Raw genomic sequence first — 16210 nt, 5'->3', positions numbered from 1 at the left:
TTTTATCTTTCTTTCATTAGATTTGAAAGTGCTACCTGCTGAAAGATATCATGGAGTTTCAGGCTGTTGTGATGGCTGCTGGCCGTGGATCCAGAATGGTAGACCTAACCACCAATAAGGCCAAGCCTCTTCTGCCCATTGGCAACAAACCAATGTTGTGGTATCCACTCCACATGCTGGAAAAAGCTGGATTTGAAAGTATGAGAAATTATGATTTTTGTCGGGCCGTTTAACCCAGCTCTACTTCTTGTTTGCAAAGACAAATACTCTGTTATGCTATGGACATTCAGAGAATCTAATTTAAATGTTCTGTATCAGATAACCCTCCTTTTACAGACACATGTAACTGATGTTTCTCATCAGTGATTGATTTTATTTTGTACTTGGATTTGAGAAATCATAGATGAGTCACTCTCCAGTGATGGATGTACAGTACAATACAAATTTCTAAATCATTAGATTGTTTATTCATTAACACTCTGTGCTTTTCAAGATTTTTTGGGGGGCGGGGCGGGGGGGCTATTGTCTGATTGGCAAAAATCTGCCCAGCCAGTTATTCTGCTGGTGCTTGTTATTCCTTAGAACTTTCAGAACATGGAATGTTGAAGGTTGGTAATTTAACAGTGTTTTCAGTTAATATGCACAGCTGGTGGTTTTTCGACATTCTCTAATCCTTTCAAATGTATGTTACATTGAATCTTTACACTTGTACCTTTCCATTGATGTATGACACATTGTATTATTTTCTTATCGGACTCAGTAAAAATTGATCAAACCTAGCACTTTTGGACAAGGAATCTGCTCTCTGCGCAAAAATTCCTAAGCGCTCACATGACTGCAGGTCACCCTGTGACGTACTTGTGCGGAGTAGGTCGAGAACAAAATTTTGATCGAGCTATTCACTTCACTCTGTCAAACTGTTATTATCAAAATGCCAACGAATTGTGTAGTAGGAGGCTGCAAAAACACTTCAGAAAACCTAAATTTAAGTTTCTTTATGTTTCCCATTCATCGAACTGACGAAATATTAACGTATCAAAAAAAGAAGCTAGTTTATATAGATAGTTTTGCAAATTTTTGTATTTATATAAAAAAATGTTTGTACATAACTTTAAAGAGTATTGAAATAACAGTGACCCCTCACAGTTTTAATTGTAGCTAAATGGAAGCAAAACAAATAAAATAACCATAGGTAAGTACAGAGGCATATATATGCATAAATCTGAAATCAAACAAAAATTTACGTTTCTCATGCCATGAACCTGCAATTGACTCAGTAACAGTTTAGTGAGGGGAGAGTGGAGAAGGGGTCGGCAGCATTGACAAATGTATAATATAAAAATAAAGCTGTTTGGTATTTACATCAGGACTTCTCCACTGGATAACTTTCTGTTTCTCCTAATCATTACCCAGGTGAGTGAGCTGGCAATGTATGATACAGCAAAGTGACCAACAGAGCAAGCTTGTTAAATGAATAATAAATGTTAGAAATTCCTAGAGCCACTGACATCAGAATCAATACCTGTGTCTAGCTGCCAATCACACTACAGTACAACTACCCAGTCCTCATCGCTATAATGAGACTGCAGGTTAACCATTTAGAGCAGGGGTAGGCAACCTACAGCCCGCAGGCCACATGCGGCCTGCCAGTGATTCTTTTGCGGCCTGTGAGATGTCTCAAGAAAAAGGGGAACAAAATCAATCTATTTTACAACATCACAAAAAACGAGCTAGCTGCTTAGAATTTATCGGCACTAATGATGCTGTCAGGTAGGCCTATTTTCCCCATTAATTATCAGCTGTACTGTATTGACATTATGTTTTTGTGAATGCAGATTAAGTACACACACCTATTGCTTGAAAGTCCTCGGAATCAAAGGTTTGAAACAGCAGGTCATTGGTTAGGTGCGGCCCAGTCAATTTTTCACCCCTTATATCTGGCCCATTCATTCAAAAAGGTCACCCACCCCTGATTTAGAGAGATCATTTAGGCTGTCAAGACAAGTGTCGTGGCAATTATTAAGAAGGGGATTAAATATCATGGTAGAAGTTTCCCTAGGACAGCTTAGTTATGGATATTACATATAAGTAATGGGCAGACATTGTGAGATCTATTCCACATTCAAACATGTATTTAAAATGCATTTCTGTCTTTATGAGTTTATAATTTGGCAGTAAATTTGGTGTCTGGTTGTTAAACTGGTCTTTCTCTGTTTTTATTTTATAGGTGCAATTGTGGTCATCTTGGAATCCATTCGAGGGGACCTTATACAGGCACTGCGGTCCGCGAGGAACCTGGACATAACTCTGGAATATGTAACCATACCGGATGAGGAAGACTGGGGCACTGCCGATACACTGCGGTTTATATCAGATAAAATCAAAGTAAACATTTGACAAAATAATTCGTACAGTACAGTTTGATTAAGTTTTCATACTGGTGGTTTATGTTTAATACATCTATTAATGAAAGCTGTATTTAATAATGAAATAAGCTGGTCATTGCTTATGAAAGATGAGATATACCTTTGAATTATATTCTGCTATTTAAGCCCACCAAAATTGCAACCATGAGGGATTAAGTTGGGCATTTTTACTTTGTTTTTAAGCTTTTCAAGTGTATCAATAAAATATTACTGTGGGACACATAATATTCTGTATTGGATGGGTCATACTAATTGTGAACTCTGTAATCACTGTGTCGGGTGCATATATACTAATTGTAACCAGGTAGAAATCTTAAAGAGAATGTATCCAATGGGAACTCTTCAGCCACTCTGACCAACATAAATAGAGGGCGCTGTCATATCCATCCTATCAAACTACAGTCTCACACTGTTGATCATATCAGTTTCATCACTATTCGTGTATATCAGTTTCATCACTATTAGTATATATATATATATACAATTTGCTTTGTTATTTTTGATGGAGAGATCTTTTCATACATAGTTTTGAAGTTTTAAGTCTAGCTACCTGTTTGGAGTGCACCTAAACTGGTGTTTTCTAAAGTATGTTTCTCATTCAACGAAACTACACAAGTGGAACTTTGAACTAGTCAGTCACCTAGCTAGTCAGTGTGCAAGATTTCAGGTCAGGTGTGTTTTAAGTTTGTGAGCACCTTTATGCGATCGTGTTACTGCAACTCAGAGATTACTGAACACCACAATATGACAGTGTCCTCTGTTAAATCTATGGAGAGCCCCATTTTGTGTGATACAGCACATTCAGAAATGATGCAATCTTGCTTTCCAACACAAGATACAGCTCTGACTGGAAGCTTTTAATACAGCAAGAATCCTTGTTTCCAGGGTAAGGAGTCAGGGGCTTTGACTGAAAGCTTCTAATACAACAAGAATACTTGTATGGGTAAAGAATTAGGGGCTTTCACCTCAGTGATAAATTATTTAAGGTTTGGAAGTCAACATTGTAACATTGTTCGAGACATTTACAATTGTCATAAGTACCTGTTGTACAAGTGTAATTTACAATAATGAAGAAATGACCAGGAAATTATAACATAAAATTAAAACATTAAAAAGCCGGGTAAACTTTCATGTTAATGGAGATTGGAAATCATCACTGATTTACTCCATGCGTAATTAAAGTCTGCATTAAGCTCACACATGTCAACCTGTGTCTTGCATTATTCCACAAGTATTACTGTCTGCCCTAACTACTGTATGTACATGTGGTAAATTGAAATTTTGCCTGTTTGGCTCTCCATGGGTGAACTCTGTCATCCTCATGTTCACCTTCCTTTGTTCTCTCAATTTTCTAGAAACAGGATGTTGAGTGCCAGTGGGCTACCTTCTTTGCATAGCCTCTTTACAACTGTGGGTTTAGTGTACATGTGCTACAGAACTTAGTCCAGTGTTTATTGCCTACTTTCTAAGAGATTGAAGTGTCATTTTCTTAGTGTGTAGAGTGTTTAGTAAGTTTAGTAAGTTAGTAAGTTGTAAACACAGTATATAGGGTACTGCTGCTCTTGCTTCCAAGGTCAGTAGAGACTTGTATATATTGTTACACTGAGTGAAGCAGTTAGTCCCCAGCTGGGGCCACGCTGTTTGTTCACTGCTGACCAAGGTTTTAAGTATAGAGGTTCTATGACAGCAAGTTTTCAGAGTGAAATTAATTAATCGAAGAAAAACAGATATTTTCTGGGTTTGATAGCAAGAGTGTCCTGGTGGTGATGACACTGCTTCCATATATGTTGAGGGTTTAGAGGATGCTGGCTATCACCTTTAATTAATACTGGGCATAGGTTGTTCTTTAACAGTTCTGAACTTGTGCTGTAAAACACTGATGAAACTGGATACTATTGCGTTGTGCCGTATTTCGTACTGCTAGGATCCCTTCCACGTCCCCCCTTGGGCGTGTCTCTATTCATAAAGTATTAGTCGTTTAAAGTAGAAGATTAGTAATGATGGTTTCTTGTTTATGTGTTTGCAGACAGATGTACTGGTTGTCAGCTGTGATTTAATTACAGACATTGAGCTGCATCTCCTGGCCGATGTACATCGTGTTCATGACAGTACAATAACAGCTCTCATGTTATCACCGTCAGAACAGACTCCTGAGAGTGTTGCTGTCCCGGGTCCCAAGTCAAAGAGAAAACAGGGTAATTTTATAGCAATAATCAATCAGTCTTTTGATGATGGCAGAAACTTTTTTGTCTCATTTCACAACCAGTTGCAAGGTGATTTTTCAGTCCAGGAAGTAAAATACCCTCTCGACCATTTACAAGAGTGCTTCGGTTGGACCGTGACTGGCATATTAATATCACACCTTTCTTAATTTGTATACTCCCAACCAGATTGTTCACATTTTATATTATCCTCTTTGATAATAGCAGTGTAGATGTTGAGATGTGTAGATTAAAACATGACATTGGAACCATAATTATTTTCATTCCTTGCTGGAGGCAGAAGGAATGCATACGATGGTGATGGTGTGTGCGCCTGTGTGCGTGCACTTGTTTTGTATTTTGACCGAGGGCTGGAACAAAAGAATTCCAGGTCCTCGGATGTGATTTCTAAAGAATCACCAAGTCCTCGAAAGAATTCAGTTGTTATGGGCTATTGTTAAGGTTTGGGTACATGGATTTGAACAATGGAAAATACAATGGGGTCCTCGGTCTGAATGTAATACAAGTGTGTGCGTGTGTGTGTGTCTGTGACGCTTGTTAACATCACAAGTCAACAAGGTCATAGTGGATTAACTATATACTTGGTATGTGGATCCATCTTATTGAGTACAAGAACCCTATTCTGTTTAGTGAAGTTCAATGGTCATTTAGGGTAACCAGAAAGAGGTCAAAGTCTGGAAACTGTGTAAATTATGTGTAAATTATTAGACTCAAAAAGTACATCTTTGTTAGACTTCATTCTTAGTATGTAGATCCAGCTTGGTAAGTACAAGAACCCTATTGAAATTGGTGGGGGTCAAAGGTCATTTGCAGTCAACATTTAAGTCATAGTCTATAAAACCTTGTGAAACATGATAACTCAAAAAGTAAAAATTTTGTGGAACTTCATACTTAGTATGTAGAACCAGCTATCAGAAATTGGTAGAGGTCAAAGTTCACATGATATCAACATGTGTCAAAGTATGTAGTGCTTGTTAACTTGTAAAATCCAAATAAAAGTACAATTAATCTGTGAGTACCATGCTATGACTTTCCTTTGGTGAACATAGTTGGGTCAATTTCAGTTCAGTTTAGTGAATGGGTCCAGTATAAAATAGATCTCAAGTGATGTTCAACTATACATATATAGTCATCCAGGAAATTAAATCAGCTTCAATTGGTTGTGACTCTTGTGTTTGAAACTTTATTAAACAGACACAAGTGGTCCTCATCAATTTTCAATTTCACCTCTGACCATAAATGGGTCTACAGGTTATCTCAAATGTCCTCAAAATTGGCTCATATTAGTCAAGAGGGTATCTCAAATGGTCACAAAATTGGTCTTATTCTCTTTGACTTATACTTAATGACTTTGGCTCTGGCAGTTAGTTTTAGTGATATTTCACAGTGTATAAACAATGTCATGTATTACTCTCATGCATTTAATAACAATTATTTCAGGGATGGTTGGTGGCAGAGCTTTCCTAAAGTAGCTTGAATTTGGTATAAGGAAATGTCCATTTGTTCACACAGCTGTGTCTATATTTCACCTAGGAAGACTTCTTTCTGGATATTGAAACATTTGGGAAAGTAAAGTTCTATACTGTTAAAGCCTTACCTTGCTCTACATCAGTCAGATATGTGGAATTTTGAGCAAATTGTGTAGCGAGGGAGCACAAAGCCAACAGACTTTCTGGTCTCATTTCCTCTAGACGTAGCTCTCTATAGTATATATTTCATGGCGTGTCAGCTCAGTGGTTAACGCTAGTGCCTTTCAATCATAAGGTCCCGAGTTCGAGTCACTCCAAGATTAATGTATGTCGTCCAGTTACAGAGTTGTTGACAATTATCAATTCATAATCGTGGATGTTAAAATATGAATCTAAGAGACTGACTTCAGTCAGCTTACAACTTCGATAAACCAATGATGGCTTCTTTGCAAGTTCCTGCTTGCAGGAGGATCTAAAATACATACATTCATTTAAGTTTTTCACGTATGTCTTCCAATGTTGTTGTAGACCATTACAAAAGTACTTGGCTTTGATTTACACCAATTAATATAGCAAAGGACAAACAAATACACAGGTTGGCTCCATTTCACAGTCATCAAGAGCAGAGAAAACAAAGCAATCAGAAACAAAAGAATGAGAAACAGTAATAGAAAACAAAAGGAGATAAAAATGAAGCAATGAAGAAAGAAGGCTAGTACCTTAGATCTAATAATTAGGGGAATGGATTTTCCTAATCCTAGTGGCTAGTACCTTAGAGCAGATCTTATTATCAGAGGTATGGATTCTCCTAATCCTAGTAGCTAGTACCTTTTAGTAGATCTTATAATCTGAGGGATGGATTTTCCTAATCCTAGTGGCTAGTACCTTAGAGCAGATCTTATTATCAGAGGTATGGATTCTCCTAATCCTAGTAGCTAGTACCTTTTAGTAGATCTTATAATCTGAGGGATGGATTCTCCTAATCCTAGTGGCTAGTACCTTAGAGCGGATCTTATAATCAGAGGGATGGATTTTCCTAATATTAGTGGCTAGTACTTTTCTAGTTCTTTTGCTGCCTTTTGCCTTGTACGAACTGAGTTTTATGTCAGCTGCTGCCTTTTAGCAAATGAATAGACAGTAAAGTATTTGCAGCTTTTTCAAGAGAGAATGAACCTGAAAAGAATCTTGCAAGTATCTCTTTGATCAGATGTAAAAAAAAAGAGGAAAAACACAAAAGACAAAGAAAAAAACAGCAAGAGAAAACCAAAGAAAATAGAAAACACAGTATTTAACTCAAAAGAGAAGAGAGACCACAGCAGTCAGAAACAAAAGACAAAGGAAAACACAGAAATAAAAAACAAAGAAAATAATGCAATTAGACAAAAGAAAAGAAAAACAATTCCAAATGAAAGAGAAAATACAGCAATCAAAGACAGAAAAAGAAAGAAAAACAGCAATCAAACATCAAAATTCTCTCAAATATTTCATTGTTCAATATATTTTGTGTTTTTATTTCTTCACCTACATCAAATTGTCTTTGTGGCTAAATCTAAAGCGGCACAACAGCAACAAATTACTGTGAAAGTTTTCACTCTTTAATGTCTCCTGTTTCCCTTCTCTTTTCGTCTAGAACAAAAGGACATTGTGGCTTTGTCTGAGGAGAGTAATCGTCTTTTAATGCTCACTGCAGAGGCTGATGTGGAGGATGACTTAAGTATAGATACATCTTTATTGAAAAGGTAAGTTTAAGTGAGTGAGTCAGTCACTCAGCCAGATAGCCAGTCACTCAGTCAGTCAGATAGTCAGTTAGCAAGTGAGTCAGTTAGATAGTCAGTTAATCAGATAGTTAGTCAGTTAATCAGTTAGCCAAAGAGTCAGCCAGTCAGTTAATCAGATATTCACTTACTTAGTTAATCAAATACCTTGGTGAGCCAGTCAGTCAGATAGTCAGTCAGTCAGTCACTCAATCAGTCAGATAGTCAGTTAGCCAGTGAGTAAGTCAGATAGTCAGTCTATTAATCAAATAGCCCTGGTGAGTGAGTCAGTCAGTAAGTAAGTCAGCTTTGATTAAATTCTTGAGTTAGTATACCTGTGAGACTTTAAATTTCAGTTGCAGATTTAATTACTTCATCAGTTTTTTTTTGAAGATTAAAAAATGTAAAATAATGGTGGAAAAACTTCAGAACAAAACAGAAATTGAAAACCTTTTGAAAAGTCATATTGTGTTGATATTGGTAATAGACAAAATAGTCATAGTAAATTTTTTTAGAACAATACTTTCAAGCAGCTTGTTGTAATTGCCACTGAGAACATGTCAGTGAATGAGTCGGTGATTGAGACAGTCAGTGAGTGAGTGAGCCAGTAAGTCAGTCAATGAGTCAGTCAGTGAGACAGTCAGTGAGTGAGTCAGTCAGTTAGTGAGTCAGTCCAGTCAGTCAGTGAGTGAGGCAGTCTGAGTCAGTCAGTGAGTGAGTCAGTCAGTGAGTCAGTCAGTGATTCATTCAGTGAGTCAGTCAGTGAGTGAGTGAGTCAGTCAGTCATTGAGTCAGTCAGTGAGTCAGTCAGTCAGTATGTGAGTGAGTCAGTCAGTCAGTATGTTTACACAAGAAATATTCCTAGTGACATTTATGTTTCATTGTCTGCTTTGTTTAGTTTAATCATTGGTGTCCAAAATATATTAGATGTCCCAAAATTAAGTGAAGACTAAATCCTTTTGATTGCATAGTTCCACGCAGCTAAATACATGATATACCCCCTCTTCCTTCTGACAGATTGCACCTATGTTATTATGTACTGTAGGCAGTCATCTTCATGTTATCTTTCAGATGTTAGGGAATAAACATCTACTAGTCTCTGTGGAACTTTACTATAACTTTACTATGGATTTAGTCTTCAGTTAACAAGGAAGACATCTTATAATCACTTATTAAAACATTCTCCTAATTTCACATTCAGCAACTAGTTACATTTCTCTACTTTTCACTTTCCTAACAATTGAAATCTGGATTATGAAATGAGAATGATTCAAAACCTTCTGGTGTGACACTGAAGAAGGTACACCTGGTTTCTTGCTTAGCTAGCCTATATTTCCAAAATAAAACTGCACACTTGAGTTTCATGAGCTACTTCATTGAATGTGTTTGGCTGTTTTCCTATCTATCTGTATTTTCAGCAAAGCTATGCATAAATCTAACTTAATATAAAGATTGTGTAAAAGTAAGTTGGCCTAACGTTTCGATCCTAGCAGGATCTTCTTCAAAGGCTGAATGACAAGTAACAGTAACAGAAGGGACAAAAACACGCACAGAATACAGACAGGTTAATGAGCATGGTGAATACAAAGAGATAGATGTAAGGGGATTAGTTGACAAGGGATGGAGAGAAGAAAGAAAGAAAACCAACAGGGGAAGAGGAGGTGTACAGTAGGAGATAAACAGTAGGGGGACAAAGAGAGGTTTAAGGGAAGGGGGTAGGGAATAAACTGGAGAAGGACAAAGACGGAAAAGTGTGGAGAAAAAAGGGTGGAAGAGAGCTGTGAGAAGAGGAGTGAAATATAAAGACCACATGAAGGCAGCTGGCCTTGAAATTCAAGCTATGTATTGACTAAAGTCCAGTGGATTTCTCTGTTTGCCAGTAGAAAGAAAAAAGGCAATTACATTGTTTTGTCAGTGAAAAATTAATCAAATGCAAGTGGGCAAGATGATTTGAGCCAGTAGATTTTGTGTATGCATTGGAATATCTTAATAGCAAGTTCCTAAAATTGCAAAATTCTGAGCTTGGTAGTTTATCACTAAGATACAATCACCTGTTGGCAAACAAATACATATTTCCATTCTATGGTGGAATTAAGTGAGCATGAATGACAAATAAAAGAAAAATAAATATGGGTTTTGAAGTCCTACAATGCATTGTTCTGGGCTATTTATGGTAAGTGAAAGGTCTTGAAAACTGTTCTGTAGTGCATTTCAGAACCAGTAGATTCAATCACAGCAACAAAAAAACAGGAAAAATTCCCATAAAAGAGATTTTGCTGATGTTAGAATAAAGGATATCAAAATAAAGGTTTGCAGTAGAGCTAAACTTGTATCCAAAAAAAAGTCTTTGAACTGCTATTCACCCCAGTCACATCAGACATCTTAGATGGCTATGGAATGTTATCTGAAAGGATGTCAGTATTCTGTAGATATTTCTTCTCACATTACACAACGCCGAGTAAGAAATAAAGTCGTCATTCTGACAGTTGAATTAAGGTATCGGCTTTCTTGCTCAGCTAACCTACATTTCCATTACAAAAAGCTACACTTGACCTCATCAAACAGTTGATTGTTTTTGGCTGTTTTGAACTCCAGCTGAACCTTCAATGGTTTGTATTCCTTTAGTCAGGTGCATTCATCAACTCTGAGTTTGTTGGTCTGTCTGTCTGTCTGCCAGGTGTCTTTTTTGTTGTAACAGACAAATTATCATATAGTGAATTTATACAGAGTGTCCTCTTGGTTCCAAATGTGGGTGTGTTATAATCTAAGGCAAGGGTTCCCTAACTGGGGTGCATGAACCCCCAGGGGGTGCGTGAGTCCATCCCAGGGGGTTTGTGAGACGTTTCTGAAAGTCAAAAATAGAGTACTTTTTGTTGAATCATATAATTTAGTAATGTACAAAAGTCGTACCTTATTGACAAACTCTTTTCGCGTTCCATATGCATATGTTGCCATAGTAGTACTGTACCGTGCCATAGTATAATAATGACTCAGATCGTGTCTCGAAAAGTTGGCGGTTCGTGGGCAACTCTGACATCCACAGGGGGTTTGTGGGGGGGATAATGTTAGGGAAACCCTGGTTAAAGGCATTTACAAACTTTACTTACATCATGTTATTTTTTTGGTATTTGTTTTTTTTACTCTACAAGGATTCTAACAAACGAATACTCACACTATTTTAACAGCGCCATTTTGAATGGCCATTTTATCATTATTACAGTGATTTTAGAGCTGTTTTGAAAGAAAGTTTCTTATTTATGAATTATTATTTATGATTCTCATGACCTAAATTTTTAATTTTCATGGCCAACTAGTGTCTGCACTAGTAGTCCTGTCTTCAGCTCTTGAAACTGAATTGATGCATGAACCAGTTCAAACCTGTGTCTGTAGGTTTAATTCATCTGTAAATATGACAATTGTCATAACATCAGTTTAAAAAGACCAGTGATTTCTCAGGATTATAACAATCATTTTTCTTACTGCTCTTTGTGGTAATTTATAGGTAACCCTCTACTTTCTATAATTTATATTCCTGTCTCCCATAGGTACCCAAATTTTGAGGTCAGAACTAATCTGATGGACGCACATCTGTACATCATGAAAAAATGGGTCATAGATTTTTTGGCAGACACCAAAGCTGGAAGGTAAGATACATAATAAACGCTTTTACCTTTACAAAAATTGAACTTTTGCCTACAATGCATTAGGTCATGGTATATTTAAGAAAGTTAAACTTGCTCTTAAATGTGAGAATATTGCCATTTATTTGTTACAAAATGTTAGTCAATGTGCTGAGAAGAAATAGTGAGTGGTTTTATGTACTGCATTGCACACCATTGGAATGGAAAGTGAATAAACTTGGTAACAAGTGCAGGATAATATTAAATTTACAATTCATAATTCATGGACGTTAAATATGAATTAAGAGACTGACTTCGGTCAGCTTGCGGCTTTGATAAGCCAATGATGGCTTCTTGACAAGTTCCTGCTTGCAGGAGGATCTAAAATACATACATACATACATACAAATTAATTCATCTAGGTCTGGCATGAGCAATCTACGGGCCACATGCGGCCCGCCAGTGATTTTTTTGCAGCCCGTGAGATGTCTCAAGAAAAGAAAAAGAAAACAATCTATTTTAGATCATCACAAAAAACAAGCTAGCTGCTTAGAATTTATCGGCACTAATGATGCTGTCAGGTAGGCCTATTATCCCCATGAATTATCAACTGTACTCTATTGACATTATGTTTTTTTGTGAATACACACACCTATCGCTTGAAAGTCCTCGGAAGAAAAGGTTTGAAATCAACAGCAGGTCGTTGGTTAGGTGCGGCCCAGTCAATTTTTCACTCCTTATATCTGGCCCATTCATTCAAAAAGGTTTCCCACCCCTGATCTCGGTGTATTAAAGGGTTATTGTTTGTAATGCATCCACAGAGGACTGTATTATACTTAGATTGAAAGGATTTTAACTTTGAAAAAAGGAGACTTGAAACAGTCTGTAGCCACCAGTGCTGATGTGAGGCTGAATCTGATTTTGTTATTAATGGAATGGTGCCTTGAGCTACCCCTGATTTCATTCATACCTGATATGTCCACTGAATAGTAATTGTAAACAATTGCAAACATTAACAAAATTTGGCTGTTAATGATGTCAATGGTCAGTTAATGAACAGATGGATTCTATTTCTCAACTGTCAGTTTCCTGCTTAAGAATTCCATCTTTGAACATTTTATATTCACACATGGCAGCCCAGTGGATTACAAGAAAAACTAGTAAACGTGATGTCGACTATAATAAATCAAGACAAACGTGCCTTGAAATGTTTCTATCGCTCTGCACCCTCTGAGATCTATAATTTGAAGTCACGGAGTAGAAGCCTGATGATAAACAACAGACAATGGAGAAGATTAATGTAAAGAAAACTCCACCTGTGACATGACAGAAGTGATGTTTTGAACTCTCTTATCAGATCTAACTAAGGTTTCATAGTTGTAGAAAGTATTGTGATAGCTTCTCAAACAAGTTCGAACAACATAACACCATGAATTTTGATATATTTATAACCTCTCCAATTTACATTAAGTCAGGTTAGAGATGTATTATTTTAACATCAAGACACCACACACTTGCAAGTAAGTTATTTCTCATGTATCAGAATCAAAAACCAGACAATGCACTGCTTGGATTTGAAATATTTTGTATATATTGTCGGGAATTGGATTGAACCACAGAAGAAAAAGTGACCGTCGTTTTACATTCAGTTGGTAATCACACACGCTGTGTAATGCCATTACTAGCAGAGGAAGTGTTCATGGGAGTAGAAAACTGCTCAAGAATGTATATTTCACATGTAATAGAATAGAGAGATAACATTCTTGAAATAGAATTGTAAACCAAATTGAAGATCTTGGAGAAAAGTCAAAGCAATACAATAAAATATAAAGAAGCAAAACTTAGCATAGAACATACACCTTAAATCAGTCATTGTATGTATGTATGTATGTATTTTAAATCCTCCTGCAAGCAGGAACTCGCGAAGAGAGCGTCATTGGCTTATCAAAGCCGCAAGCTGACTGAAGTCGGTCTCTTACATTCATATTTAACGTCCAAGATTATGAATTGGCAATAGTCAACAATTCTGTAACTGGACGACATACATTAATCTTGGAGTGACTCTAACCGGGGACCTAAACACAGTATTCACACTCATTTTCAGCTGTAACTTTTATTTAAGGTCCTTGTCCAAGACCCTTTGGCCTTGGTCTGTTCTCAGTCCTAAATAATTGAGATATCAATACTGCAATATGAGCAGGACAAACCAATGTATACAGTGTGAACTACATTACACACAATGCCTTTGAGTTTCAAAATTGTTGATACTTGAAAAAAAGAGAGTTAATTTCATTGATCCATTTGTTTTGTTTAACTACTTGTAACTTGTCATGTATTTGTTTGTTGGTGTTTGTTGTATATTGATGCGGTTGATATTGTGTCTGTGTAGTCTGACTTGACACATTTGTGCTACTAATAAGAGGATGGTTGAGGAAGTCTGGGTGGTTGGGTTGGTCAAAGTCATGCTTAGAGCCAGCTCTCCTCTTTAAATCCATTTAAATTATGCCTGGCAAAATCCGTCTTCAGCTGTGTTAGTACAATAAAATCAGTTCTAATATATATTGCTGGATCGAAAGATGTCAATGACAAATGTGAAAGGGATTTTAATTATTATAATGATCTGAACTTTGTATACACATTGCATTCGAGCAATCAAACGTTTGGTACTGTACATTGGTGACACTGCACATTCATCTATAGATGCTAACTGCATTATCAGAAATGTAAGAAGTACTCTAAGTTGGTTCCAGTATTAACCAGAGATGTTACGTGTACTCAAAGGTGATTGCAGTTTCGACCAGAGACGATTCATGTACTCCAAGGTGATTTCACTTTGGCCAGAGATGTTACGTGGACTCAAAAGATGATTGCAGATTTAACCAGAGGGGTTACATGTCGTCAAAGGTGGTTTGCAGTTGTAACCAGAGGCGTTACATGTGCTCCAAGCTGGTTCGAGCTTTAACCAGAGATGGTACATGTACTCCAAGTTGGTTCCAGTATTAACCAGATGTTACTTGTACTCCAAGGTGGTTGCACTTGTAACCAGAGATGTTACATGAACTCCAAGGTGATTGCACTTGTAACCAGAGATGTTACATGTACTCCAAGGTGATTGCACTTGTAACCAGAGATGTTATGTGTACTCCAAGGTGATTGCACTTGTAACCAGAGATGTTACGTGTACTCCAAGGTGATTGCCCTTGTAACCAGAGATGTTACTTGTACTCCAAGGTGATTGCACTTGTAACCAGAGCTGTTACGTATACTCCAAGGTGATTGCACTTGTAACCAGAGATGTTATGTGTACTCCAATGTGATTCCAGTTGTAACTAGAGATGTTACGTGTACTCCAAGATGGTTGCAGTTGTAACCAGAGATGTTACATTTACTGCAAGATGGTTGCAGTTTTCGACCAGAGATGATTCATGTACTCCAAGGTGGTTGCACTTGTAACCAGAGATGTTACATGTACTCCAAAGTGATTGCACTTGTAACCAGAGATGTTATGTGTACTCCAATGTGATTCCAGTTGTAACCAGAGATGTTACGTGTACTCCAAGGTGATTGCACTTGTAACCAGAGATGTTACATGTACTCCAAGCTGGTTCCAGTTGTAACCAGAGATGTTACATGTGCTCCAAGCTGGTTGGAGTTCAACCAGAGATGTTAAGTGCACTCCAATGTGATTCCAGTTGTAACTAGAGATGTTACGTGTCTCCAAGGTGGTTGCAGTTGTAACCAGAGATGTTACATTTACTGCAAGATGGTTGCAGTTTTCGACCAGAGATGATTCATGTACTCCAAGGTGGTTGCACTTGTAACCAGAGATGTTACGTGTACTCCAAAGTGATTGCATTTGTAACCAGAGATGTTACATGTACTCCAAGCTGGTTCCAGTTGTAACCAGAGATGTTACATGTGCTCCAAGCTGGTTCCAGTTGTGACCAGAGATGTTACATGTGCTCCAAGCTGGTTGGAGTTCAACCAGAGATGTTAAGTGCACTCCAATGTGATTCCAGTTGTAACTAGAGATGTTACGTGTACTCCAAGGTGATTGCCCTTGTAACCAGAGATGTTACATGTGCTCCAAGCTGGTTCCAGTTGTGACCAGAGATGTTACATGTGCTCCAAGCTGGTTCCAGTTGTGACCAGAGATGTTACATGTGCTCCAAGCTGGTTGGAGTTCAACCAGAGATGTTATGTTCACTCCAAGGTTGTTGCAGTTGTATCCTGAGGCATTACATGTCCTCCAAGCTGGTTGCACTTTCAACCAGAGATGTTACGTGTATTACAGTATTTATAAAATATTAACATAAACTTGAGGCCTGTACTGAGCAGCTAACATCATCATGAAAAAATCAATCTATACAAATGTTACTTTTTCTGAAATCTTTCCTTTTTCTTGGATCATGTCACATCGTAAATTTCTTTCATCCCCCAATTTTTTTGTTGACAGATTTGATTTGTGACCTTAATATGGTCAATAAAATCTCCATGCCATGACAATGCACCTATCATTGTGTCTGTTTATGAAACAGGGGAGGCTTTTCTTGAGCTCAATGTTAGCAAATATTGAGAAACAAGTTAGATATTGTAAAATTCTAGTCACAGAGTTGATTGATCCATACCACATGTTAAGTGATATATATGCTGTTGGGTATATCCCTGTTATTGAGCTGTTGCTTGTGTATTTGTTAGACAAATTTTAGTTGGCTTCTT

General features: G+C 37.3%; 1 protein-coding gene across 2 annotated transcripts in view; it reads left to right on the top strand.

Moving 5' to 3' along the window:
• The window catches only part of LOC139976892 (translation initiation factor eIF2B subunit gamma-like), a 109529-nt gene that overhangs the window by 27552 nt on the left and 65767 nt on the right, over positions 1 to 16210 (top strand). For both annotated transcript variants that reach the window (XM_071985770.1, XM_071985779.1), the window contains exons 2-6: positions 21 to 198; positions 2228 to 2385; positions 4453 to 4621; positions 7748 to 7856; positions 11417 to 11515. In XM_071985770.1, the coding sequence (XP_071841871.1) occupies positions 51 to 198; positions 2228 to 2385; positions 4453 to 4621; positions 7748 to 7856; positions 11417 to 11515 (683 nt within the window). In that variant the 5' untranslated portion in view covers positions 21 to 50. The remainder of the gene's footprint in view (positions 1 to 20; positions 199 to 2227; positions 2386 to 4452; positions 4622 to 7747; positions 7857 to 11416; positions 11516 to 16210) is intronic.

This window comes from Apostichopus japonicus, chromosome 2, assembly GCF_037975245.1.
Source record: "Apostichopus japonicus isolate 1M-3 chromosome 2, ASM3797524v1, whole genome shotgun sequence".
NCBI classification, from domain to species: Eukaryota; Metazoa; Echinodermata; class Holothuroidea; order Aspidochirotida; family Stichopodidae; genus Apostichopus; species Apostichopus japonicus.
The sequence above is the reverse complement of the archived record's forward strand: the minus strand, read 5'-3'. Positions and strand labels throughout refer to the sequence as shown.